At 39.2% G+C, this 25,441-nt stretch overlaps 2 protein-coding genes across 3 annotated transcripts; both read left to right on the top strand.

Moving 5' to 3' along the window:
• Positions 1–5,090: 5,090 nt before the first annotated feature.
• Positions 5,091–8,008, top strand: LOC121796201 (FCS-Like Zinc finger 14-like). The gene is made up of 2 exons (XM_042194979.1): positions 5,091–5,833; positions 7,557–8,008. The coding sequence occupies exons 1-2, from the start codon at positions 5,349–5,351 to the stop codon at positions 7,690–7,692; spliced, it is 621 nt and encodes a 206-aa protein (XP_042050913.1). The 5' UTR covers positions 5,091–5,348; the 3' UTR covers positions 7,693–8,008.
• Positions 8,009–8,785: 777 nt separating this feature from the next.
• On the top strand, positions 8,786–25,441 carry LOC121796200 (DExH-box ATP-dependent RNA helicase DExH10-like). 2 transcript variants are annotated; one of them, XM_042194977.1, is made up of 17 exons: positions 8,786–8,956; positions 16,773–17,830; positions 18,221–18,535; positions 18,721–18,825; positions 18,904–18,972; positions 20,081–20,248; positions 20,328–20,399; positions 20,489–20,605; positions 20,819–21,043; positions 21,165–21,323; positions 22,241–22,330; positions 22,480–22,572; positions 22,896–23,049; positions 23,399–23,547; positions 23,822–23,917; positions 24,489–24,581; positions 24,906–25,441. In XM_042194977.1, exons 2-17 carry the CDS (start codon positions 16,856–16,858, stop codon positions 25,014–25,016), a joined length of 2,991 nt encoding a protein of 996 aa, XP_042050911.1. In that variant the 5' UTR covers positions 8,786–8,956; positions 16,773–16,855; the 3' UTR covers positions 25,017–25,441. The 2 variants fall into 2 exon arrangements, with proteins under 2 accessions (XP_042050911.1, XP_042050912.1); XM_042194978.1 differs by lacking the exon at positions 8,786–8,956 and adding an exon at positions 16,459–16,604.

Raw genomic sequence — 25,441 nt, 5'->3', positions numbered from 1 at the left:
CACGGTTCCGGTTCGAAATATCTTGAACCGGAACCGGACCGCAACCCGAATTCCGACGGTTCCGGTTCGGGAAAAAGGCCACGGTTCCGGTTCGGAACCGGAACCGGTGGGCATGTTTAATGGCGACACATATTTGCGCAAGCCGACTGCCACTGATTGCCAGGGTTTGATGCAGATGCACGAGACGGTGCACGGGTTTCCTGGGATGCTCGGGAGCATCGACTGTATGCACTGGCAGTGGAAGAACTGTCCGAGGGCGTGGAGAGGCCAATTCACAAGTGGATACAAGGGCAGCCACCCGACGATGATACTCGAAGCCGTCGCTGACTATCGGCTTTGGATCTGGCGTGCTTACTTCGGCTTATTTGTAATGTATTAATTTTTATTAAATGAATTAAGTTTTTAAAATTCGTATTTTAAATGTATTTTAGTTTTTTTTTAATTCGTATGTATTTTGTAAATATTACAAAATTGATGATGTGGCGCGCCATAGGGCGCGCCCTAAGGGCGCCCACTGCAGGTGGAGAAGGAGGAGGATAAAAATGCTGACGTGGCGCGCCATAGGGCGCCCCACTGCTGATGGTCTAACTCTTATTTTGTATTTGTTTTTTATTTTTTATGTTTGCAAATATATCAATTAGCCAGAATAAATATAAAAAACACCACAAATTAAAGACAAATCCTATTGTCAGTATTTATTTTTTATATTTTATATTTTATGCTTGCAAATTTGGAAAATCGTCGGAATTCATTATTGAATTTAGAGAGAAATTGAGATGGGGAAGAGAGTGGAGTGAAAGGTGTGAAATGAAGTAAAAAAATTGGTTATATATATAAAAGAAAATACAAAAAAATAAAAATAAAAATGAAAATGTGTGCATCGTCCGGACCTATCCTCCTTACCCCCGCAATGAGGCGGAGGATAGGTCGGAGGATGTAAAAAATAGTTTATCGTCCGCGGAGGATGCATAGGGCACGGAGGATGGAAATCGCATAGGGCGTGGAGCTACAGTGGAGGACGATGGGGCGGACGATGCATAGGTCGGGCTATCGTCCGCCCCACTGTGTGGATGCTCTTAGTGATCATGTTGATAATTTTGCACATAAAAATCATAGCTCAATTTATTTTTTATTCATTTATTTAAGTTTATGAAGAATATAAAAATTTTAGTTTTGATTTTTATCGTTACTCAATCAGAATGGAAACCTTATCATACTCATACTCAAGCAAATTATTAAAATTTGTGTTAACGATAGTTGAAGTAAGTACTTATAAAAAAAGGATAATAACAATTTAAATTATGAAATTTGGTCAAATTCTGGCCAGTCCCATAATTTTTTTTAAATTTGAATATTAAATCATGAAATTTTAATATTTGTCATTTATTCCATTTATGAATAAATCAATGTCTTTTGGTGATGTTAAAACGACATTGTTTCAATAGAATAAGAAATAGTAAAAATATAAAAATAGAATAAAATAAAAGATATTTATTTTAATGAAACACGTCGTTTTGAACATCATTAATTAAAAGACGACATTTTTTACATAAATGAGACAAATGAGAAAATGATTTTTATTTACAATTATAGGCTTCAAAATTCATGGCAAACATTCAATCAAGAAAGGGATGGCTCTTTCGTCTTTTATTTAGCGGAGACTTGTACCTAATAAAGCATTGGGGTCTAGTTTTAGCCCAATGCAATTATTACTAATTTTGATATTCATACACAAATTCTACTCCTAGTATTATTTTGGACATACAGGGACATATAACTTATAAAATTATAAAATAAAATAAAATAAAATAAAACTATACGTATCAATGCCTTCTTCCTAATTGTGACTTGAAACATACCAACCTATGTATAAAGAAAAGAAATTCAAAATGGATAGTTAATGTGTTTTCACTATATATTGAACAGTTTCTATAACCGAAAATTCAATTGTTTTGAAAATCATTAGAAACGTTATGCATTTTAATCTTAAATATTTTTACTGCTACAAACCGTATGACATCTCATACACTGATGCAATTAGTAGAATGATTTCCACATTAATGCGCTCTAATTTATCAATTTGAAGAAAAGGATATTATTTGTTGGATACCAAATCCATTAATTAGGAGTACTATTATTATCAATATTTTTATTATTATTTAAATTTAAGATAAAATAGAGACAGTCACCGGCTATGAAGTGTATAAGTTAAATAGCTGCCTAAATGTAGGATGGTAGGAATCCTATAAATTTGAAGGTTTCTCTTTTTGGGGTGGTTATTGGCCTCATAATGTGGCACATTATGTATATATTCAACTATTTTGCATGAACACATTTTTCAAATGACCACTCTACCATAGTTGTATACATATTTTTAGTTCGACACGATATGGTGGATGACTCATACCAATACTTTAATGTTCAATTATGATACAGCTAGATTGTTGGATTTTCTTTTGAGTTAATCACTTTTATTATACTCCATTAATTACATAATAAAAGGGGTAGTTGTAGATTCGTTTATCCTTGGTTAAAAATAGAACGAATGTAAAAATATTGAATCCAATTCCCATTCCCTTTATTGATTGATTTTATTAGGCCATTTTCATCGATCACACAAACAAATTCGAAAAAAAAGGTGTGGGAAGGCTTTTCTTGTGTCGGTCGGTGGGAGAGTAATTTAATATATTTACTATTTGGTCTTAAAAAAGAGTATTAGTATAATTATTATTTTTTTTTCATTTTGGACCGTGTCAAAATTAATCCGTACGTTTTATAATAAGTTTCATGCTTCAATTATTTTTTTTGTTATATCTCTTTACTTTTTTTTAATTTGATATTAAAACACATGCTATTTGTGTGTGTATGTATTGTTCTAATGATTGAGCATTTAATCCTAAGATTAAAAGTATCTAGTTCGAATCCACCATAATCTTTATATTCATTTGTTTATCAAAAATAAATAGTAAAACACATGCTATTTATTAGTACAAATACTTTGTTCCCCATTATGTGTCATAATTTTCAATTTGATATGTCCCTTATTAATTGTCACATTTTATTTTTATTACTTTTGGTAATGAACCTGACATTTCACTAACTCAATTCTACTCGCACTTTCAAACTTGTGTCGGATTAAGTGGGATATATATTGGGGGACGGAATGAGTATTTTTTTGTGGATGGAGGTAGTAGATATATTAGATGAGATAACATATGAATACATAACTAATAGGGTTGGGGAAAAATACCAAAATGCCGAAATACCGGCCTTATCGTACCGAAAAAATACTTAAAAATACCGAATTTTTGGTATACCGTGATTTTCGGTACGGTATGATACCTTACCGAAATATTTCAGTAAGGTAAAGGTATGAATTTTTATATACCGCGGCATACCGAAATTCGGTATATACCGTAATTTAAGGTATATACCGAAAAATATGAATATAATAATATAAAGTATTTTATATATTTTAAAATTATAGAATTTATTGTGAAATATAATATAATATGAATAAAATATACTAGTATTTAATACCCTGTATATTATTTAAATTACTATAAAATATAAATAGTATTCTAAAAACTCAAATATTCAATTTTCATTGATATTGAAAGTAAGGTATACCGCAAAAGTATGGTATACCGAACTTTGGTACGGCATACCGAAAATGAGGTACGATATCGGTATGAAAATTTTTCATATTGAAAATAAGGTATATCAAAAATTTTGGTAAGATAAAGATATGATTTTTTTGCATACCAAATTTACGGTAAGGTATACGGTATGGTGGTTTCGGTAAGGTATACCGTACCTACCCACCCCTAATAACTATATCCCTAGATTGAGATTATACACCATGTTATCGAGAGATAAATGAATATTTAATTCATACTTAACTAATGTGGAGTATTTTTTTTGAAAGGGTGATAACAACTAGTATTATGAACTTGAGATATTTTTCGATTTGTATAGTAAACTTTAAAATTGGTTGCTAAAATTATAAACTTCCATAGATTATGTCAATTTCCCACCACATGTTTCCGGACAATAGATTAAGTATCGCGTGTCGTTTTAATCCTAGCATAGATTTAAGGGGATATTATTGTGACATATTTAATCATACGCGACCTTTAAATTTATTATTACATGTATGTGAATCTGATCGATTCAAATAAGTTTTCAAGTTTAATTAACTTTTCCGCCTCGCATCTACCCCATAGTAGAATCTTCGCTGACCACAACCTCTCCATAATATCTGATTCGATTTTCTTGTACCGAGGTAGAGGAGCTCAAGCGATCGTACTGAAAAGTTTTCTAGTTAGACAGTGGCGGAGTGATAAGAGGAGACGAGCTCAAGTAGCTCGCACGAAATAACTGTGATGGGTGAGGTAAAAATTAGATATTATTATAAAAAATTAAAATTGATTAGTTGGACCAAAATGATACTATTTGAGTCCATTAAATTCTTTCGTATTCCCGTAGATTTATGGGCGTGTTGCATTTGCTAAATTTCGCTTGAAAATGCAAGTAAGATCAATTGGAAATTCGACAAAAACCATTAGAACTTATGATTTAGCAATCGATTTCAAAGTTTATGGAAAAAATCATAACAGTGGCCTAAATTCATGATGACTATTACCTCTCTTTTGAATGTTTGGATTCATTTATTTTTGTTAATTGAAATAACGAAGTTTATAGATGAAATAGCGTAACATTTTATTTCATGTGCATTTCTGACATGCTAGCGAGACAGAACTTGCTCGATTTAAGTGGGGAGCACATATTATGATCCTTTAAAAAAGTTAAAGTCTGATTTATTATTATAGTTAGGTTGGGATACAAATATTAGGATTTTAATTTAATACAACGAGTTCTAATTAGATTATGATGGAATTGTTTGTTTTGTGCACACAAAAATATTAGGACTATTTGGACTTTAATTTAAAAATGAGTTCTAATTAGATTACGATGGAATTGTTTGTTTTGTGCACATATATATTGTGGTTGCGGAGACAGCTATGCCCGTGACCAAAATAAAACTTAGACGTTACAATTTAATTTATTCAAAGCCACTATAATAAATATAAATATCTTAAGCATCTCTTTTAATAATCCTCTCCCCCCTTTATATAATCATCAAATAAATCGCAGAGAAAAAAGAAGAAGAAGAAGAACCCTCAGCTCAGTTCCTCTGCTGGGTTTAAACCCCCCTTCCCCACTTTCTCTCTCTAGAATCACACTCTCCCAATCCAAAATCGAATGTAGTCGCCACCTGATCTCAGCCAAACTTCCCCAAAACAATCCAATTGAAGCCACAAACCGCCGCAGTTTCGTGTGCAGAAATGGCGGAAGCGAAGGGGAAGAAGAAGAGGCTGTCGATAAACCTCTCCTTTCTCGCGCTCTCCGACTCCAGGAAGCGAGCAAACGCCCGCTTCCTCCCGGCGCATTTCGAGAATCCGAACGGCGTCGTCGGGCTCGGCATTCTCGCCGCCATGAGAGGCGATCGCGGGCAGCAGCACGATCTGTTTCTCAATAATGGTGCCGCGCTGGCGATTTCGCCGAAATCGGCGTCCAATTCCATCCACGTGATCAACGGTAGTCGTAAGAGGATCGGGGTGGAGGAGTGTGAGGAGTACACGTGTGTGATTTCTCACGTGGGGGAGAATCTCGTGAAGAAGAGGGAGTATTTCGAGGGGGATATTAATGATGGTGTTGTTGCTGGCGGTTTTGCGGCGGAGAGTGGCGGTGCTGAAGTCTATGCCGATTTTCTGAATTCCTGCGGCATGTGCGAGAAGAAGCTCCATGGATTGGATGTTTTCATGTACAGGTAAATTTCGATTACTATTAAATTTCAGGTGAATTTGTGGATTTATTGGATTATTTCTTACTTTTTTATTGTTAGATCATGTCTTGCTTTTGTGGATAATTTTTGAACTGTTGGCGATGGTGAGTTAGGTTGTGCTTCATGCTTACTCCGTGTTTTAGGTATCCTTTTTGGAAAAGTATCTTGTTTGTTTTTGATGATTTCGATTCGATTTATCTTTGCATTTGGAACTGGAATTGCTTTTAGAGAGAGAGAGAGAGCCTAATTGGTTCCCCTAAAGATGAATGTATCATAATGCAATCTCACTAGCTTTATACTGAGAGAGAGAGAGAGGGAGGGGGGCCCCTAATTGGTTCCCCAAAAGATGAATGGATCAGAATGCAATCTCACCAGCTTTATATTGAGGATTCTCATAAAACACTTTATACAACATGTATTTCAGTGGAAAGGGTATAGTTAATAAAGCACTACTACTTCTGTGGCTGTTGTGTTTTCACTTTTAATATTGATTAGAACAGCAGTGGTACTCAGATATGAGAATCAGCTGTTAAAAAGTTAAATTCGATATTTTCTAGTTTGTTGATGGTGAAGATTATTGAACAAGGACACTAAAAAGCATGTGTGCTTGATGATGGTGATTTCACAAAACAAGCAGTTAGAGGAGTTTGGTTACCCATCATAAGCAAGTGGCTTGAGTCACTTGTAGCACCCCTTTTAGAGAAATTAGCGAAGAAGTCACTGCTTTAGCGCATCAGTTATTAGTATGCTGTCATAAAAAACTGAGTAGTTTAAAAGCTTTACGGTGTTCCCAAAGCTTCTCAAGTAAGTTTTGGAACAACATTTGGCAAGAAACAAATTATTAGCTTTTTTGTAGAAAATTATGCACTGTCACATTTCTTATGTAGTAATGAGAAATTAGTTTATAATCTCTCATATATATTTATGCAACTTGCTCTGAAGATGGAGTAGAGAGACTGGAAGGGTCGAATTGCAGCAAAGTATTAGTTTTCCTTTAAAGTATATATGGTTTGTTCAGTTGTAATCCTAATTCCTTATATATTAATACTAACAGTTTGCTTGTAGTGCAAAATATGCTTGCTTGATTCTGTAAGTAAATACATTAGTTGTTAACTCTAGCAATGTACTCTGCTCTACAAGAAATACTCAAATACGTCTTCGTAAAAAGATGGAAACTCTGTTTGTATAACTTGCACATACGCTTTTAAGACCATGAGCTTACTCTGATAACTAAGATGTATTTCTTGTGGCCATTATCACTGCATCAGGAATTCAAGATTCTACTATTTGCTTTTTCTATTCACGAAATCTATCTATATCATTACAAATTAGACTCATCCCACTTAGATGGAGATGCTAATCTAGACCTTTTAGCTTGTGTTTCGTCAGCCACATTAGTCTTCCACTATAAGCTGCATCATCATGGTAATTTCGAATTCTGGGATTTGTTTGAGTGGGAATATCTCTAATTACCGCAAGAAAAACAAGAAGAGAGAGAGTTTTGTGGGCCAACTCATATGATGAATTCTGCATTACTTTGAGGCTTAAATTGTGATGTTTATGTCTAACAACTCATCATTCATGGCTTTGAATAATTGATTACTGGAAAACTACATACGAAAATGGGCATGCATTTGATCATGATGGAAAAATGTCACAATCTCTTGTTTCTGAATGTTGATTGCATCTTCTTGTGATGATTCTGCAGAGGAGATAAGGCATTCTGCAGCGCAGAGTGTCGCTGCAAGCAAATCTCCATGGACGAACAGAAGGAGAAGTGCCATTCAGAGGCGAGGAGCCGTATGAAGCACTCGGTTTCACCATTCTCTGTAGCTGCAGCCTGAGTTGTCGAGATGCTTGACCGTATATATATATATAGAGTATATACCGAGTGTATAAGAATAAAAGCTCCTCGGAGATCGTTTGTGTGGGAGAGAGTGGGGTTGGGGAGGGGGGCTAGGGTTCTTCGAAATTTTGGTTCGTAAACTCTAAGGACGGAACAGCGGGGTAGAGTCGTACGACCAGAGTCCCTATGTTGAGAAATGTATTTGAGAAGGCAAATAGAAAAAGTTTGAATAATTATATGTATCTACTATCCACTTGCCCTTATACTTCTTTGCATTAATCAAAAAAACATTGGCCTTCGAGGTTTTGAGTTCACGCTCATGAATTCAGCGAGACATTTCACAACTGCTTCTTTGAAAATTCTATTTTTAATCACTTTTTTGACATGAATCATAAAACGAAAGAAATAGGAGTAGCAAAGAAAGAGAAATGAATTAGCCATAAGATTACGTCTCTGAGATAAATTCTACATTCTCAGACTGAAATAATTAAATACTGTACTGATTATATTTGTCTATAAATAGCTCATATCTCATTTAATGAAGCACGCGGCAGAATAAATAAGCGTTGATAATGTATCGATAAATAGTCCACCAAGATATTTTTTGAGAGAAGATATTTTTTTATCTAATGCAGGACAATTCAAATTTCAATTTAAATAATTGAAATTTAAAAATGATAAACGCTACTTTTAAATTTATAAAACTAATAATCATCTAATAAAAAAGAAAATAAAATTGTAAAAGAATAATTAGTGTATTCTAATTTAGTGCAATAAATTTTTGATAAAAAGTACTACTACAAAATTGTAATTTTTTAAAAAATACTTACAAATAAGTGAAAATAAAACTAGCATATAAAAAGTTAGCTAAACAGAAACGTAAAGAGACACAAAATATACGTAGTTCACCAACGTCGCGTTGGCTACGTCCACGGGCGGAAACGAAAAGCGGATGTTATTTAGATTATTTTTAGATTACGGAGTTTTGTGTCTACTTATATAAATATGCACACAGACGACGGGCTAAACCTAATATAAAGCTAAAATAGAAACATAGCATAGCACCAAGACCCCGTTCACAGCTAGCGGAAAACTATACAAATTCAAGGCATGCTAACAACCGTATTTTTTGGAATTGTAGTTCGATTGTATTTTTGTTAATTGCAGATTACAAATTGGGGCAAAATTGATGCAAAATTAGGGTTTAAGCATTCACATACCAACCAACTCCTCCTCCTGCTACTGAGCAGTCAATCGACTTGGTTAGAACTTTTATCTTTAGTTACATGCATGTAATCCCGTGTTAGAAACCAGAAATTTGTTTGCTTTGGTCAATCTAGGCTTCTGCTTTTTCTGCACCGAGCTCAATTTGGTGTGTGCGCACGCATTCTCTATTTGCTCTGATATATGAAAACGTGGATATTACTACTTCTTATGGAATTTGACACTCTGCATTTTGGGATTGTGAGATATTCTGAATTCTGTGGTTGGTTTAAATGGTCGATGTAGGTCGCTATACCATTTCTGCTTTAATTATGTAGTCTGATGATTCCGCGAATTTTTGATGATGATAAATGCTCGTAAAAATAAATTACGACACAGAGAATTTTACGTGGTTCGATTTACTGAGGTAAATCTACGTCCACGGGGAGAAATGGGGGCAGGTTTGTATTGCTTGATCTGCGAATTACAGCTTACAACACAGACTTGCTATATGATTATTTCTCTAGAGAGATTCTCACCCTTTTCTATCAGATCTAAGTTCTATTTATACATTGAACTAAGATCGTGGCTTACATCATCACTCTAGGTCGTGGAGGTCGTGTAGGTCATGGCCTAAGATCGTGGCCTGAGTTGACGCCACGTGGTAGTGGGTGTGTTGGAAGTTGTGGAAATCCTGCATGGGTCCACTAACTCCTTGTTCGGTCGAATACTGAGACCGAACTGCTTTGGTTGCCGATCTGAGAGTAGAGCTTGATGCCGACCTGAGAGCAGAGCTTGATTGGTTGGCTTTTACCGAGCTGTAGGCTGAGGCCGAACTCTTTGGTAATGCCGAACTCCTCCGAACTCTTTGGTAATGCCGAACTCATACTCTTCCTTGGGCTTTGGGCTGATGGGCCGTCACTGCTGTTGGGCTTGTTTAGTTCGTACCCCATCACTACCCCCCCCCGAAAGACGAAGTGAATCACTTCGGCGAAGCGAGTCACTTCGGCATTCTGGATAAAGGTACGGGGGAGGCTGACGTCAGGGGACGTGCCTTGCATGTGACTGCATTAAATGCGACAGTAAAATCCGGCCGTTGAATCCTGAAAAGGTGGGATTCGAAACGGTGCGACGATTTTGAAATCTTCGCCGAATCTGATAAATATGCTCTTTCTTCCTCATTTGAACACCTTTGCTGTTGCGTCTTCTATACTCTCTCTTTCTCGAGAAATTTTCTTCCGCTTTCAAGAGCTTCTTCAGACTTTCTTCACTTTCAAAAAGTAAGAAAAATGTCTTCTTCTTCTTCTTCGGTGTCGGGTAGCGGTAGGAAAGGGGATAAGGGGTCTTCTAGCCGGAAAGAATCCGGGGAGAAGACCGTAGAGTATTTTCACAGTATCTTGAGTAAGGATACTGTGATATCCCTTCACGAGAAATATTTTTTACCTGGGGGGAAGGCGGTGGTTCCCGACGATGATCATAGGGCTAACGACCCGCCGGAGGGTTATGCCACCGTTTACGAAGCCTGCTTAGAATGCGGGCTTCGTTTTCCTCTTCCCCCACCTTTTGTAGAGCTTCTTGATTTTTTTCAACTCCCTTTAGGTCAGGTGACTCCGAACTCTTGGAGGCACTTATCGGCTTTTGCTGCCGAACTGCGTAGGCTAGATAAGGATCTGTCTCTGAGGGCAATCCTTAATTTTTTCCAGTTTAAAAGGAAGGGATCTTGGTTCTACTTGATCCCCTTACAGCCTTTTAGGGCCTTCTGCCGAACCAAGTGGCCGAAATGGCAAAACCGTTTCTTTTTTTATAATAGGACTTCGGCTCCGGGCTTTCCTTGGAGAAGGCCGAAGTCCGTGATTCCCCATCCTCGGTTAGAACCGTTGGCCGAGCTCGAGGGCGAGCTCAATAAGATTCCTATGATTAGGAAACAGTATTCGGAAACTGAGCTCGTCAAGGGCGACCTCGTGTTCAATATCTCGTCTTCGGACGAAGAGGCCGAGGGTGAGGATTTCTCTTTATCTTTATGCTCTACTGCTTTAACGAAGAAAACTAACCTTGTTTTCTTGCTTTTTGGCAGTGTTCATGCTGAATAAGGCTATCCGAAAGTCCTCCGAGCTTGAGGAGCCGGAGAAAGAGAAGGCTACCAGCTCGGCGCCTGATGCCGAGAAGAATCCGAAGAGGCAAAAGACCTCTTCGGGTCCAAAGAAGCCGGAGTCGACTTCGGCAAGTAGGAAGGGGAGGACCCAGAAGCCCCCGAGAGCGCCAGAGAAAGATGTGGTCTTGGCGCCTCCTTCGGAGCATATCTGTGAGCCATTTTTATGGCCCACGGACTTCGCCGAGGTGAATTGTCTTCTTGATTCTTTGGCTTGGCTTCTGTCCTGTATTTTTGGTGCCCTCTGTTGACTTTTTTCCTTGTCCATTTTCAGAGGAACGATATGCTCTCCAAGCTCGTCGCCGTCGAACTCTCCAAAGCGTCCAACGACTATGCTGAGATGCAGAGGAAATTGGCGGCTGCTTGTCACCGGGCCGAGCAGGCCGAGGCAAACTTTGAGAAAGCCAGAGCTGCTAGGATTTCGGCCCAGGATGAAGCTCAGTTTGCCAAAAACCAGCTCGTCATCCAGCGAGAGCAGACGAAACGGAGTGATGCTGCCGCCGTGGTTGCCCAGGGGGAGGCTCTCCGTGTTTACACGGAGAAACTCTTTTTGAGTAGCCAGTTCTCGGCTTTTGTCGGTAGTCTGGTAAGGCTAATTGCCGATAAGGGCGAGCAGGGGGCCGATGTCGTACTGCCTCTGTACAGCCGAGAGATAGCAGCTCGGCTTCAGAATCTGCCGCTCCTTGAGGAGCTCGCTTCATCTTCGGTCCTGCTTTCTGCAGACCGAGTCCGGAGTTGTCGAGCTGATCGGGACGAGAACCTGGAGGCTATCTTTGCCTCCGTGGGACCCGTTTCACCCGCTTCGACTTACAACGGAGAGGGTGAGGCCGAGCCGCTGGAGCGGGAGGCCGAAGTCGAGCGAGCCGGGCATCCGGAGAAGGAAGCCGATCAGGAGGCGCAGCAGATCGGCTACGGTGGCGCCGAGCAGGCTGGGGAGAGCAAGGAGGCAGAGGCTGAAGCTGAAGCAGATAAGGAGAAGGAAGCTGAACCTCACCGAGAAGGCGGAGACGAAGCTAGCGAAGTATGATTTCGTCTCCCTTCTCTTAGTTTAGTTTCTTCCTTTATGTAAAATGGCCTTGAAGCCCTCCTTGTATAGAAAATTTTTTTTTCTTATGAATGAAAAAATTCTTCTTTCTGCTCTTGTGTCTTCGTTTAGCCTTTCGTACTCTCTTACTCCTGTTGTGGTTTACTACCTGCTCGGTAAGCTGAAATGCCGAACTGACGTAGCTGCTTTGTATTCTTAACTCTCAAGGAGCTGGAGATACTTCACTGGAAACGGCTGTACTCTTCGGCTTTAGACGAAGCTGAGAAAAGAGCTATAGCCGATCAGACGAAGAATGACGAGCTTCTGGCTCGTTTAGTGAAGCTGGAGGCCGATAATAAGGACTTAGAGTCCGATAAGAATGATCTGGAGGCCGAGCTGAATACGACCATTGCTGAGAGGACTGCGTACGAGGATTACATCCGTGTGCGCGGGGGAATGACCATATCAGATGCTCAGAGTCGAGTTGACGAACTGTGGGAGGAATATAATGTACTCCGGAGGAACAATGCGCTGGAGAGCTCGGCTTGCCAACAAGTCGTGACATCATTGCGGCGCTGGGCTTCTCGGTACAACATTGTTCTTTCTCGGCGCCCCTCCATAGAAAGATTCCTTCGGCATATCGCGCCAACAGATGCTCGCACTCCAGATCAAACCTCTGGTTCCCTTGTTCAAAATCCTACTCCCAGCCAACAACGAACTCCGGAACAGCCGGAAACGTCAAGACGAGAACGGGCTCAGGAGCAACCGGAATCGTCAAGACAGGGACGGACTGAAATTCGCCGAGGAGTTGTGACTATGAGCGAGCAAGATCAGCAGATGCTTATTGCAGAGACTCTTCATCGCCGAGGTGTTAGGACTTCTCGAGCTCGGGGAAGAGGCGTTGGGTCGAGGATAGCATCTCGTCGACCTGCTTATTCTTCATCTGCTCGGAACAACCGAAATCGGCTTCCAGAGGATTTTGCAGATAGGTGGCTTAACTTCAGCAACCCTGGACAGTAGAATAGTCCTTTGTAATAGCGTAACGCCATTTTGTAGGGTAGCGGAGTTGTGTGCCGAACAAGATTTGAAAATGAAATTTTGTTTTTGTTTTCGCTTCTAACACTGTGTATTTACAGCTTAGCGAAAAAATTTCATCGTACTTGTCCTCGGTCTTATGAAGTAAACTTCTTTGACCGGACTTGTCTTTGGTCTGATGAAATAAACATCTTTGACCGGACTCGTCTTTGGTCTGATGAAATAAACATCTTTGACCGGACTCGTCTTTGGTCTGATGAAATAAACATCTTTGACCGGACTCGTCTTTGGTCTGATGAAATAAACATCTTTGACCGGACTCGTCTTTGGTCTGATGAAATAAACATCTTTGACCGGACTCGTCTTTGGTCTGTGTTCTAATTTGGCGATTTTTGTCGCCGGGATCGAACTTTCCCTTGTCCTAATTCGGCGAGTTTTATCGCGTGGATCGGACTTTCCCAGTTAACCGAAGTGGTCTTATGCAGTAAACCTCTTTGACTAGACATGGTCGTCCTCGGTCTTATGAGGTAAACTGCTTTGACCGAACTTGGTCGTCCTAATTCGGCGAGTTTTATCGCGTGGATTGGACTTTCCCTTGTCCTAATTCAGGCAAGTTTTATCGCGAGAATCGGACTTTTGTTGCAGTTCGTTTCAGACGAAGTGCTTGATTCTTAAGCAGAATTGTGGTCTTGTATCCTCTTTAGAAGCTTTGACACACAATCGTGGGCTTGTTGCAGCTCGTTTCAGACGAACTGCTTGTTTAAGCTGAATTGTGGTCTTGTATCCTCTTTAGAAGCTTTGACGCACAATCGTTGGCTTGTTGCAGCTCGTTTCGGACGAACTGCTTGTTTAAGCTGAATTGTGGTCTTGTATCCTCTTTAGAAGCTTTGACACACAATCGTGGGCTTGTTGCAGCTCGTTTCGGACGAACCGCTTGTTTAAGCTGAATTGTGGTCTTGTATCTTCTGTAGAAGCTTTGACTCACAATCGTTTAGCTTGTATATGTTCTAAGAAGGGGATCAGCCTTCGAAGAACAAGATACCTCAGTAACATTTGTAAGAGACGACACGCACATAGACAAGGCATATAGACAAATAAAAAGCACATAGAGACGAACAAAAACCAAGCAAACCAAAGAAAGCACATTGACCGGACTGTCTCTTACAAATGGAACTTTTTGAGGTTGGAAACGTACCATGTTCGGGGTACTTGTGCTCTTGACACGTGAGTCAATTTGTAAGACCCTTTGCCGAGGACTTCTGACACCCGATATGGAACTTCCCATGTGGGTTCGAGTTCGCCCAGCTTTTCTGCTCGGCTTACTTCGTTGTTTCTCAAGATGAGATCTCCCACTTGAAATTGCAGCTTTTTCACCCTTTGGTTATAATACCGGGCTACTTGCTCCTTGTACTTGGCTGCTTTTATGCAGGCCAATTCTCTTCTTTCTTCGGCCAGATGTAGTTCGGCTCTTAGTCCGTCACCATTCATTTCTGAGGAGAAATTGAGTTCGGGGACTGGATATGCCGATCTCAACCGGAATCACGGCTTCAGTGCCGTACACCATCGAGTTCGGCTCCGGTGTGACTTCGGTCATTTCGCCGGCCTCTGATTCCGGCTGCTGTGATTGCGATGCTTGATGGTGCCGAACTGATTGCTCGGCACTTTTAAGCGCAATCTGCGAACACACTTGCTCTTTTTCGATCACCTCGGATGACCGCTATCTCTCCTTTAGTGGAGAAGGTGTTCGGCGAGGATGCCTCTGATCGCTATGACCGGGCTTCTTTTTGTCTTCTCTAGATGAGCTGTCTAAAGACCGTTTTCGACGGTCTGCCTCATCGGCACGAGAAAACTTGTCCGCAATGTCCCACATCTCTTGAGCTGTTTGCGGACCGCACTCCACGAGCTTTCTGTAGAGAGCTCCGGGCAGGATTCCATTTTGGAATGCCGAAATGACAAGTAGATCATTGAGATTATCTACCTGTAGGCATTCCTTATGGAATCTCGTCAGGAAGTCGCTGATCTTTTCGTCGCGACCTTGACGTATAGAAAGCAGCTGAGCCGAAGTATTTCGGGCTTCCGCTTTCTGAAAGAACCTCCTGTGGAAAGCATCCATCAGATCTCGGTAGGATCTAATGCTGCCTTGAGGAAGGCTGTCGAACCACCTTCTGGCGTTCCCGATGAGCAGCTCGGGGAACAGCTTGCACATATGGACCTCATTGAGACCTTGGTTCGCCATATTATACTGATAGCGTCTCAGGAAGTCATGAGGATCCACGAGTCCGTCATAGGTTATCGACGGAGTTCGGTAGTTCTGTGGAAGGGGAGTTCGGGTAATATCGTCCGAGAACGGAGTCCTCAATGCTCCGTACATGGCGAACCCGACATTTCTTCGGTATGGAGGAGATGGAGTTCTCCTGTGATTCCGGTACCGAGGATTCTTTCTTCTGGAAGACATGACACTACTGCGGTAGTGACTGTCTCGTATGGAGGGAGAGGGAGAATCCGCCGTTTTTGTCCCCGGCTGCTTTTGGCTTTTTTGCAGGAAGGTTAAGAATTCCTCCTGCTTTTCCGCCAAAAACAGCTTGACAGCCTCGTTCAAATCGGGCTGCTGGGAAGACTCGGTGTGACGGCTTTTGGAGCGGCTTGTTCCTCCACCATGAGAACTGGTGGTGGATTTATCCCTAGGCTGTTTTCCCGACCTATGGGATGGATTGGCTTCCTCCTGGTTCTCACGGGCAGGAATACGGGTACTCTGCGATCTGGTATGCATTTTTTGGGTGGAAAAAATGGATCAAAAATTCGCTTTATCACAAATTTTGTTCTCTGTTTCCCACAGACGGCGCCAGTGATGATTCCGCGAATTTTTGATGATGATAAATGCTCGTAAAAATAAATTACGACACAGAGAATTTTACGTGGTTCGATTTACTGAGGTAAATCTACGTCCACGGGGAGAAATGGGGGCAGGTTTGTATTGCTTGATCTGCGAATTACAGCTTACAACACAGACTTGCTATATGATTATTTCTCTAGAGAGATTCTCACCCTTTTCTATCAGATCTAAGTTCTATTTATACATTGAACTAAGATCGTGGCTTACATCATCACTCTAGGTCGTGGAGGTCGTGTAGGTCATGGCCTAAGATCGTGGCCTGAGTTGACGCCACGTGGTAGTGGGTGTGTTGGAAGTTGTGGAAATCCTGCATGGGTCCACTAACTCCTTGTTCGGTCGAATACTGAGACCGAACTGCTTTGGTTGCCGATCTGAGAGTAGAGCTTGATGCCGACCTGAGAGCAGAGCTTGATTGGTTGGCTTTTACCGAGCTGTAGGCTGAGGCCGAACTCTTTGGTAATGCCGAACTCCTCCGAACTCTTTGGTAATGCCGAACTCATACTCTTCCTTGGGCTTTGGGCTGATGGGCCGTCACTGCTGTTGGGCTTGTTTAGTTCGTACCCCATCATAGTCCGAATCATTTGTGAGATTGAGTGAATTTTCCGGGTGGGTACGCTGTTTCTGTTCGGTTATCCAATCCTATCTATGTGCATTAACTTACATTGCAGTGGCTAGTTCATGTAACATGGGTCTGGAAGAGTAGAGTTAAAAAAAGGAAAAGAGGAATACTTTTCTGATAGTTTAACCCTCTTTGTTTCTGATGGTTTGTTGCAGATAAGTGGCGTTACTAGTATAATCTTGGAGAAGTAAAATTTGTTGATCTTGTTTTGGCAAGTTAAACTTTTAAGTTGCAGAAGATGGAAGTTTCTCCTACATCCATTAAAAGGAAACAGCCAGAAGAGGGTTCGCAAGAACAACAGGAAAGCCAGGTGCAAGAATCTGTCTCGAAGAGACGTAGCTTATCTAGGACATGCGTGCATGAGGTGGCAGTGCCCAGCGGATATGTTTCAACCAAGGATGAATCAACTCACGGCACCCTGGCAGATCCCATTTATAACGGGGAGCGAGCTAAGACCTACCCATTTAAGCTTGATCCTTTTCAGGAGGTTTCTATTTCTTGTTTGGAGAGAAATGAGTCTGTTTTAGTCTCTGCCCACACTTCTTCTGGGAAAACTGCAGTTGCAGAATATGCAATAGCCATGGCTTTTAAAGAGAAGCAGCGGGTCATATATACTTCTCCTCTAAAAGCTTTGAGCAATCAGAAGTACAGAGAGTTAAGTCAAGAGTTTTCAGATGTTGGATTGATGACAGGTGATGTCACACTTTCACCTAATGCAAGTTGTTTGGTGATGACTACGGAAATCCTGAGGGCAATGCTTTATAGGGGTTCTGAGGTATTGAAGGAAGTTGCTTGGGTTATATTTGATGAGATACATTACATGAAGGATCGTGAAAGAGGTGTAGTTTGGGAAGAAACTATTATCTTCTTGCCCCCCGCCATTAAGATGGTCTTTCTTTCCGCTACTATGTCAAATGCGACTGAATTTGCTGAATGGATATGTAATATACACAAACAACCTTGTCACGTGGTTTACACAGATTTTAGGCCGACACCTCTACAACACTATGTGTTTCCTGTCGGTGGCTCTGGTTTATATCTCGTAGTTGATGAGAATGAGCAGTTTAAAGAAGGTAACTTTTTGAAGCTTCAGGAAACTTTCACTACTCAAAATTCAGTTGATGGGAGCAAGAGTGCGAATTCTAAAGGCAATGGCAGAATCGCTAAAAGTGGAAATGCTTCAAGCAGTTCCAACATATACAAAATTGTCAAGGTTAGTTGGCATCAGAGGATACTGTGCTCAGTTAGAAGCTAGGTATCAATATTGTACTCCCTCCGTCCCCAAAAATAGCCTTCTTTTGTCATTTTAGTTTGGCCACAAAATTAGGCCACTTTCTATTTTTGGAAACCTTTTCACCACACATTACACACTACCAATAAGGTGGGTTCCACTATCCACTAACACTACTTCAATTACTTTTCTCTTTCTCTCTCATACTTTACCAATTTCCATTAAAACTCGTGCCGTCCCAAAAGTCCCTATTTTTAGGGGAAGGATGTAGTATAGACATGCAGAATTATCCATTTTTGTCGATTTATGGCTTTTTCTTACTCTTGTATTCTTGTTATTTTATTGTATTCTCACAAAGTTGTTGATTTGCAGATGATAATGGAACGAAAATTCCAACCAGTCATAATTTTTAGTTTTAGCAGAAGAGAGTGTGAGCAACATGCCATGTCCATGTCCAAACTTGATTTCAATACTCCAGAGGAGAAGGATGTTGTGGGGGAAGTGTTTCGAAATGCCATCCTATGCTTGAGTGAGGAGGATAGAAATTTGCCTGCCATAGAATTAATGTTGCCATTACTTCAGCGAGGCATTGCTGTTCATCATTCTGGTTTGCTTCCTATCATTAAAGAACTTGTAGAGCTTCTCTTTCAAGAAGGGCTTGTTAAGGCCCTATTTGCCACAGAAACGGTATTAACATTTCCGGCCGATCTTTTTAGTTAAAATTTATAGAAAGTGATACCATGTCTTTCAACAGTGGCATCAATTTTTTTGGAACTAATTGCATAAAAATATTCTTACACATCTTTTAGTATAAAGTCATATAACTTTATTCTATATTATGTTAATTTTATTTACTTGTCATTATATGCCAGTTTGCAATGGGGTTGAACATGCCAGCAAAAACTGTTGTTTTTACAAATGTAAAAAAATGGGATGGTGACAGTCATCGTTATATCGGATCTGGTGAATATATCCAGGTGAGTATTTTTATTATTTAAAAATATGTGCATTGTATCTGCTACCTTACACGGCTCTTAACATATATTTGCATGTAGATGAGTGGTAGAGCTGGACGTCGTGGTAAAGATGAGCGTGGTATTTGCATTATAATGATCGACGATAAGGTACGGTTGATATTCTCTTGGTTTGATCGAGACTTGGGAAACATCTCCCTCCCTCTTTGGAAATATTTTCTCACTAAAGGATGATTTGTAGAGAGCATTTATGAGCTTGTAGTAGTATCAATTTATATACCTTAATAGGTATTACTAAAGGACCTCAAATCTAATTACTTAAGTATGCTATATGAAAAAAAGAGTGAGGTAATTGAGTAATTTCTTTAGCATCTTTCACTAGCCATGAACAAGCAGGTGTCATGTTGTGCTTCCAAACCTAATAATTACTCAAGTATTTAGCTATACTGAGTTTCTAACAATATACTGTTCAATTTTATTTTTTATCTCAAGAGATGACCATTCTTACTTCTTAGTGAAAACCATGATTTTGGACAATTGCAATCTTTCCTTGTCCACAATCAAACCCAAGGGAAATAACTTTTCCTCTACAGGAGTAGAAAAATCATGATTTAGATACCAGACTATGTGAGTTCCTACCCCCTACAAATGATACTTTGAAGTTTCTCCTTAGATCATATATTTAAAATATTATATGAAACCAGAATAGTCTTAGCTAAAAGCTTTTTTATAAATATCCTTAATAGATGTCTGTGTAAATGTACATATGTCAAATATGTAGTATAAAATATCTGTAAACATGAAAAGTATTTGCATTAAAACATGAAAATATGTTGAGAATATATTAATGTCTGATGTGCATTTTATAAAGATAAAAGTTTGCATGCCACTCACAAATTTGATTTATAGATATTAGATATATATGTAACTGAAGTTCTATGTATCTAGAGTTGGAATAGAAAAAAAAAGATGAGATAGGTGTTCTTGGAAAGATAAAGTTTTTGTTCAAAGGTATGTGAATTGTCACAAGCCTAAATAAATCACCTTTTAGTGAAGAAACGATCACTGTTTTAGCTCTATGTTTTTATGTTTCTTGATTGTTATTGGTCTTCCTTCAAATTGTCGTTGCCTCTAATCTGGTTATGTAAAATTGGCAATTGAATAGATTTTCTGTACAAATAATTCTTCTAATCTGTTGTGTTTAATACAAAGAACAGTTTATCTTAATTACCCTTTCATACTTCCACTTTGACATCAGATGGAGATGAATACACTTAAAGACATGGTTTTGGGCAAACCAGCACCTTTGGTCAGTACTTTCAGGTTGAGTTATTACTCAATTCTAAATTTAATGAGCCGTGCCGAAGGACAATTCACAGCTGAGCATGTTATCAGAAACTCCTTCCATCAATTTCAGCATGAGAAGGTTTTACTTATAACTTGATTTTCCAATGCTCTCATAGGTTCTTCATAATTTCTAAATCTATGAAATTTCTTCTTTTTAGGCTTTACCTGACATTGGAAAAAAAGTTTCACAGCTCGAACAGGAAGCTGCTGTGCTTGATGCTTCTGGAGAGGTAGGCATTTGCTTTCACCTGGATCTTGGAAGTTCTTTCTAAGGATTAAATCATAGTATGTAACAGAGTTATCCTATTTCACCAACTAGGCTGAGGTGGCTGATTATCACCGGCTTAAGCTTGAGTTGGCCCAACTTGAAAAGAAAATGATGGCAGTAATAACACAACCTGAAAGAGTTCTCTCTTTCCTTCTACCTGGTAGACTGGTATGTCCCAGTATGACTGCTTCTGCTTACATCTTGATTGCCTAGGATGCATGTTTGGCCAACCTTATTTGTGGCTCATTTCCAGTTCTCTACTGATATATAGTTGCTGTTTCTTTATGGAACAACTTAACTGTTGGGTTGGTTGAGTCTAGCCTTATGGTTTTTACTTGGCTCTGTTGTTTCTCACTTAGAACTTCTTCTGTAACTTTGCAGGTTAAGGTAAGAGAAGGAGGAACAGATTGGGGTTGGGGAGTTGTTGTCAATGTGGTGAAGAAACCGCACGCCGTCTCAAGTTCTATGCCAGCTGAACTTGCTTCTTCACATGGTAACAACTATATTGTGGATGTTCTGCTTCACTGCTCTATCAGCACAAGTGAAAATGGTTCTCAACCAAAACCTTGTCCTCCTCGTCCAGGAGAAGAAGGTGAAATGCATGTGGTAAGTTGATATTTCTAAAGAGAAGGTGGTCGTGAGTCGTGACTGAACATATATATATAATGTTATCTTACTGCAACTGGCACGTGACCCTTGTGATTCCTGTACTTATTTTATTCAACAGGTTCCTGTTCAGTTGCCTCTTCTTTCTGCACTTAGCACACTTAGAATATCGGTTCCTTCCGACTTGCGGCCGAAAGAAAGTCGGCATACTGTTCTTCTTGCTGTGCAACAGCTTGAAAAGCGCTATCCACAAGGCTTTCCAAAGCTCAATCCAGTGAAGGTGTGAATTGTTACTTTGTTAGTTTGATGCTGCTTTATTTTTTATAATTTTGCGCAATGACTACTTTGAGAAATTGTTGTGTTTGGTAGGTTTGTGGCTACATAAAAGAGCCTCCTTTTTATATAAACTGTGTCTCATATTGTTGCTCTGACATTCGGCTTGGAATATTTCTAGGTCTTATTGCGAAATTATGGAATTTTGATTCTATCTACTATCACCAATTAAGTGCCCTGGTTCATGTGATGCGATATGTTTAGCATAATTTGTTGTTTATAATTACTCCAAAAATTCGATTTTTATTCTGCATGTATACTTATGTGAAATCAAGACAGAATTGGAGAGATACCAAGAAAAATACTCCCTCCGTCCCATTAAATATGTAACATTTGGGAATCGGCACGGGTTTTTATATAGTGTTGTTTTGTGAGTTAATGAAGAGAGAGTAAAGTAAGAGAGATGAAAAATAGAGATAGAGATGTTTCCATTTTAGGAAACGTTTCATTTTTAATGGGACAATCTAAAAAGGAAAACGTTTCATTTTTAATGGGACAAAGGGAGTAGAAGGCAGGAGCTAAAGGTGTGCTGGTGATGGGGCAACAGTAATGGTGTATCAGTCAATTTAATGCCACACTTTTGGTTGGTTACAACTGTATCATCACTGAATGCCTCACTGTGTGCATCATGCAACTCCTGTTGTGGTTTGGTCTTTTATGTTAAGACTTATAAATTGCCTAACATGTTTCATAATTGCATTTGCACCTTAGTATGACTTGCAATGTTCCTTATCCATGCCTGGGTCTAAAACCAAGTTCATATATCTGATATCCTCAAAATATGTCTGTTATATGGAACAATTTTTTGCTGGACCGAGTCTGGAGAGAGCATCTGTTTCTGAATCATTTGCTAAACTTTGTCAGGATATGGGAGTTGAAGAGCCTGAATTTGTTGAGTTGGCTAGCCAAATCAATGAGCTTGAGCATAAGTTGTTCATTCATCCCCTGCACAAGGTATGTGAAAGTGCCTTCCTCTCGCTGACATTTGGTTCAGTTTGCTTGTTTTTCATTAATCTGGTACCACTAGGCTTAGCTGGAATTTTTGCGAGCATGCTAATCAGCACTTTTGCCCATATTTTCCTAATTCATATTGTCACTTCCAGTCACAAGACGTACATCAGATTTCAAGTTTCCAGAGAAAAGCAGAAGTCAGTCATGAAATTCAACAGCTGAAGTCGAAAATGCGTGATTCTCAGGTACTTCTGTCTTGATGTTTACATCCTGCCTTAGAATTTCTGCACTGGCTTCTTAGTCAATATTGTTCAATACTACCCAATAGTTGTATATACAATATACATTCAGCTTTTTATGTTATCTTGACTAATGAATTGCGCGAGTCCCTTCTTCTGTTTACCTTCCTTGGGTAACTATATTTGAAGTCTTTGCCTTTAAGGTTGGCTTCATGGTTTCAAATACATCATGCTTATTGATTAATTTTATGAACTGTTCTCCTAATCTTTTCTTCTGCCCCCTGTTGGGTTGTAGTACTAACCAAATACGTACTCGAACTTTTCTTAAGCTTCAAAAATTTCGTGACGAACTTAAGAATCGATCGCGGGTTCTCAAAAGACTGGGTCATATTGATGGTGACGGTGTTGTTCAGTTGAAGGGGCGTGCAGCTTGCCGGATAGACACTGGAGATGAGCTCCTTGTCACAGAATTGATGTTCAATGGTGAGCTCCCTAGAAGTGATAGATATCTCAAATACAAGTATGCTTCTTGTAGCAGCTAGTTTGAGCAGCAACTATCATTTCTCTGACTTTTGTACACCATCTTGTAGCAGCTAGTTTGAGCAGCAACTATCATTTCTCTGACTTTTGTTGGTGTACATCGATAAGTTGCATAGTTTTCTTTAGCTTTCATATGCTTGCTGACACAGTAAAAGAATTTACAGTTCGATAATAGTTTCAATTCTTCAATAATGGATTGTAATAGCTCAAGTTAGTTTATCCTTTCCAGGGCACCTTCTTTAATGCATTTGAACTTGTGTGCTTATTTGGGGTTCTGTGTATCTCTGGACAGGTACCTTCAATGATCTAGATCATCATCAAGTTGCAGCTCTGGCCAGTTGCTTTATTCCTGGGGACAAGTCAAGTGAACAGATACATTTAAGAGCTGAACTTGCTAAACCTTTGCAACAACTTCAAGATAGTGCCAGAAGGATAGCTGAGGTGTCTTTAAATTCGATTCACCAACTATTTTTCCTAATTATTTTCCTTGGAAAGTTAGTTCCCCTGCAAATATATACATATATATAGTGAATTACTCCCTCCGTCCCAGAAAATTTGTCACATTTCATTTTCTGCACTCGTTTTGAAAAAATGATAATAAATAGTTAAAGTGCAGAAAGAGTAAAGTAAGAGAGACTTGAAAATGAAATGTGACAAATTTTCTGGGACGGAGGGAGTATATTTAATGACATATTTAATATAATGTGTTTTGCAGATACAACGCGAGTGTAAACTTGAAATAAATGTTGATGAATACGTTGAAGCATCGATTAGACCCTTCTTGATGGATGTGATTTATTGTTGGTCAAAGGTCGGTATAGTGCTACACTATCTCCTACATGGCATGTAAAACTGTTAGTGATGTTGAAAGCCGCACCTTGTTAACTATCCTGTGGAATATAGCCTGTCTTTATATTTTACCAAGGATGCATGACATTTTACTTAATTGATATACTTAACAAGAATTTTCATTAACTTCTGTCTATATGGCTGCTAGCGCATATGTTGAATCATTATCACCTTATTGTTGTAAATTTGCAATTTGAATATTCTGTTGGAAATTTTCCTTACAAACTATTAAGGAACATGTTAAAAATACCCACTTGTATATATGTAGAGTCTACCCAAATTGTCTAAAAGAGCCCCAAATCACTGATTTCATAACATGTCACACATTGAAGGGTTTTTGTCCGACTACTTAAATGTGGTACCTTGTTTTTATAAAAGTAGAATGCATTTTACATATGAGAAGTGGGTACTTTTACCCTTTACGACTTCTCTTTTAACATACGATATTGAAGTCAGTTAAATTGTTTTTATGCATTTGAAGTTTTATTGTTGTTGTTGATCTTTTTTTAAATTGATCCCTCCATTTTTTTCAGGGAGCATCTTTTGCAGATGTAATTCAAATGACTGATATTTTCGAAGGTAGCATCATAAGGTTGGCTAGAAGGCTTGATGAATTTTTGAATCAGGTAATAGTTTTATCATTTTCCATTTGTCCTTTCCAATAGTATTAGCAAAGCTCTTTTGAGAATTGTGTTTCAGTTTTTCATTCTCTTACCATTTCTAGCATAATTAGATAGAAAGTCATTTTTTACGTCATTTTGATTGGCGCCTTCCTTCCACGAGGTTGCTTTCATCGTATGCAACTAGAAAATTAGACTATGGAGTACTGTGAATATGTATTTTTTATTTATCATTTATTGCAAATAGGGAACATATATATTGTTTATTTTCTGCCCGTAGCACTTGAGATCAGTTTTAATTTATGAAAATTGTGATTCGTGAGTTTGCAGTTGAAAGGTGCTGCTCATGCGGTTGGCGAGGCTGGTCTAGAGGAAAAATTTGCAGCTGCTAGTGAAGGCATTCGTCGGGGGATAATGTTTGCAAATTCGTTATATCTTTGAAGTGATTGAAACTACTGATACATTGCTGCTAGTGAAGAGACTTGACAATACCAGTGAAGTTGCACATGTTTGCCTTTCTGAAGTTAGATTTATAACATACTCTCAATTTCTGGAATCAGATAGCTACCTGATGTGATCTTGACTCAAGCCAAGAACCAAAGGCATCGAGGGCCCGAAATTGATCCAGCTAGGAGTCCGGCTCGGCCAAATGCGAGGAACTTGGTTCGAGTGCGACTTGTCAAGATTAGGACCGAGATGTGTAATATTTGTAATAGTTATATTGTTTCAATGCATAGGGTAGGTAGTTTATCTTTTCAATAGATGAGAGTATAGGTTTGATTACAATTTTTCTCTAAAAGGACAGCTTTCCAATCGTAGGAGCTTGTTATTTTTATTTTAATTAATGATTTTTGTTCTTGAGTTTA

The sequence above is a fragment of the Salvia splendens genome, chromosome 3, assembly GCF_004379255.2.
Source record: "Salvia splendens isolate huo1 chromosome 3, SspV2, whole genome shotgun sequence".
Classification (NCBI taxonomy): Eukaryota; Viridiplantae; Streptophyta; class Magnoliopsida; order Lamiales; family Lamiaceae; genus Salvia; species Salvia splendens.
The sequence above is the reverse complement of the archived record's forward strand: the minus strand, read 5'-3'. Positions and strand labels throughout refer to the sequence as shown.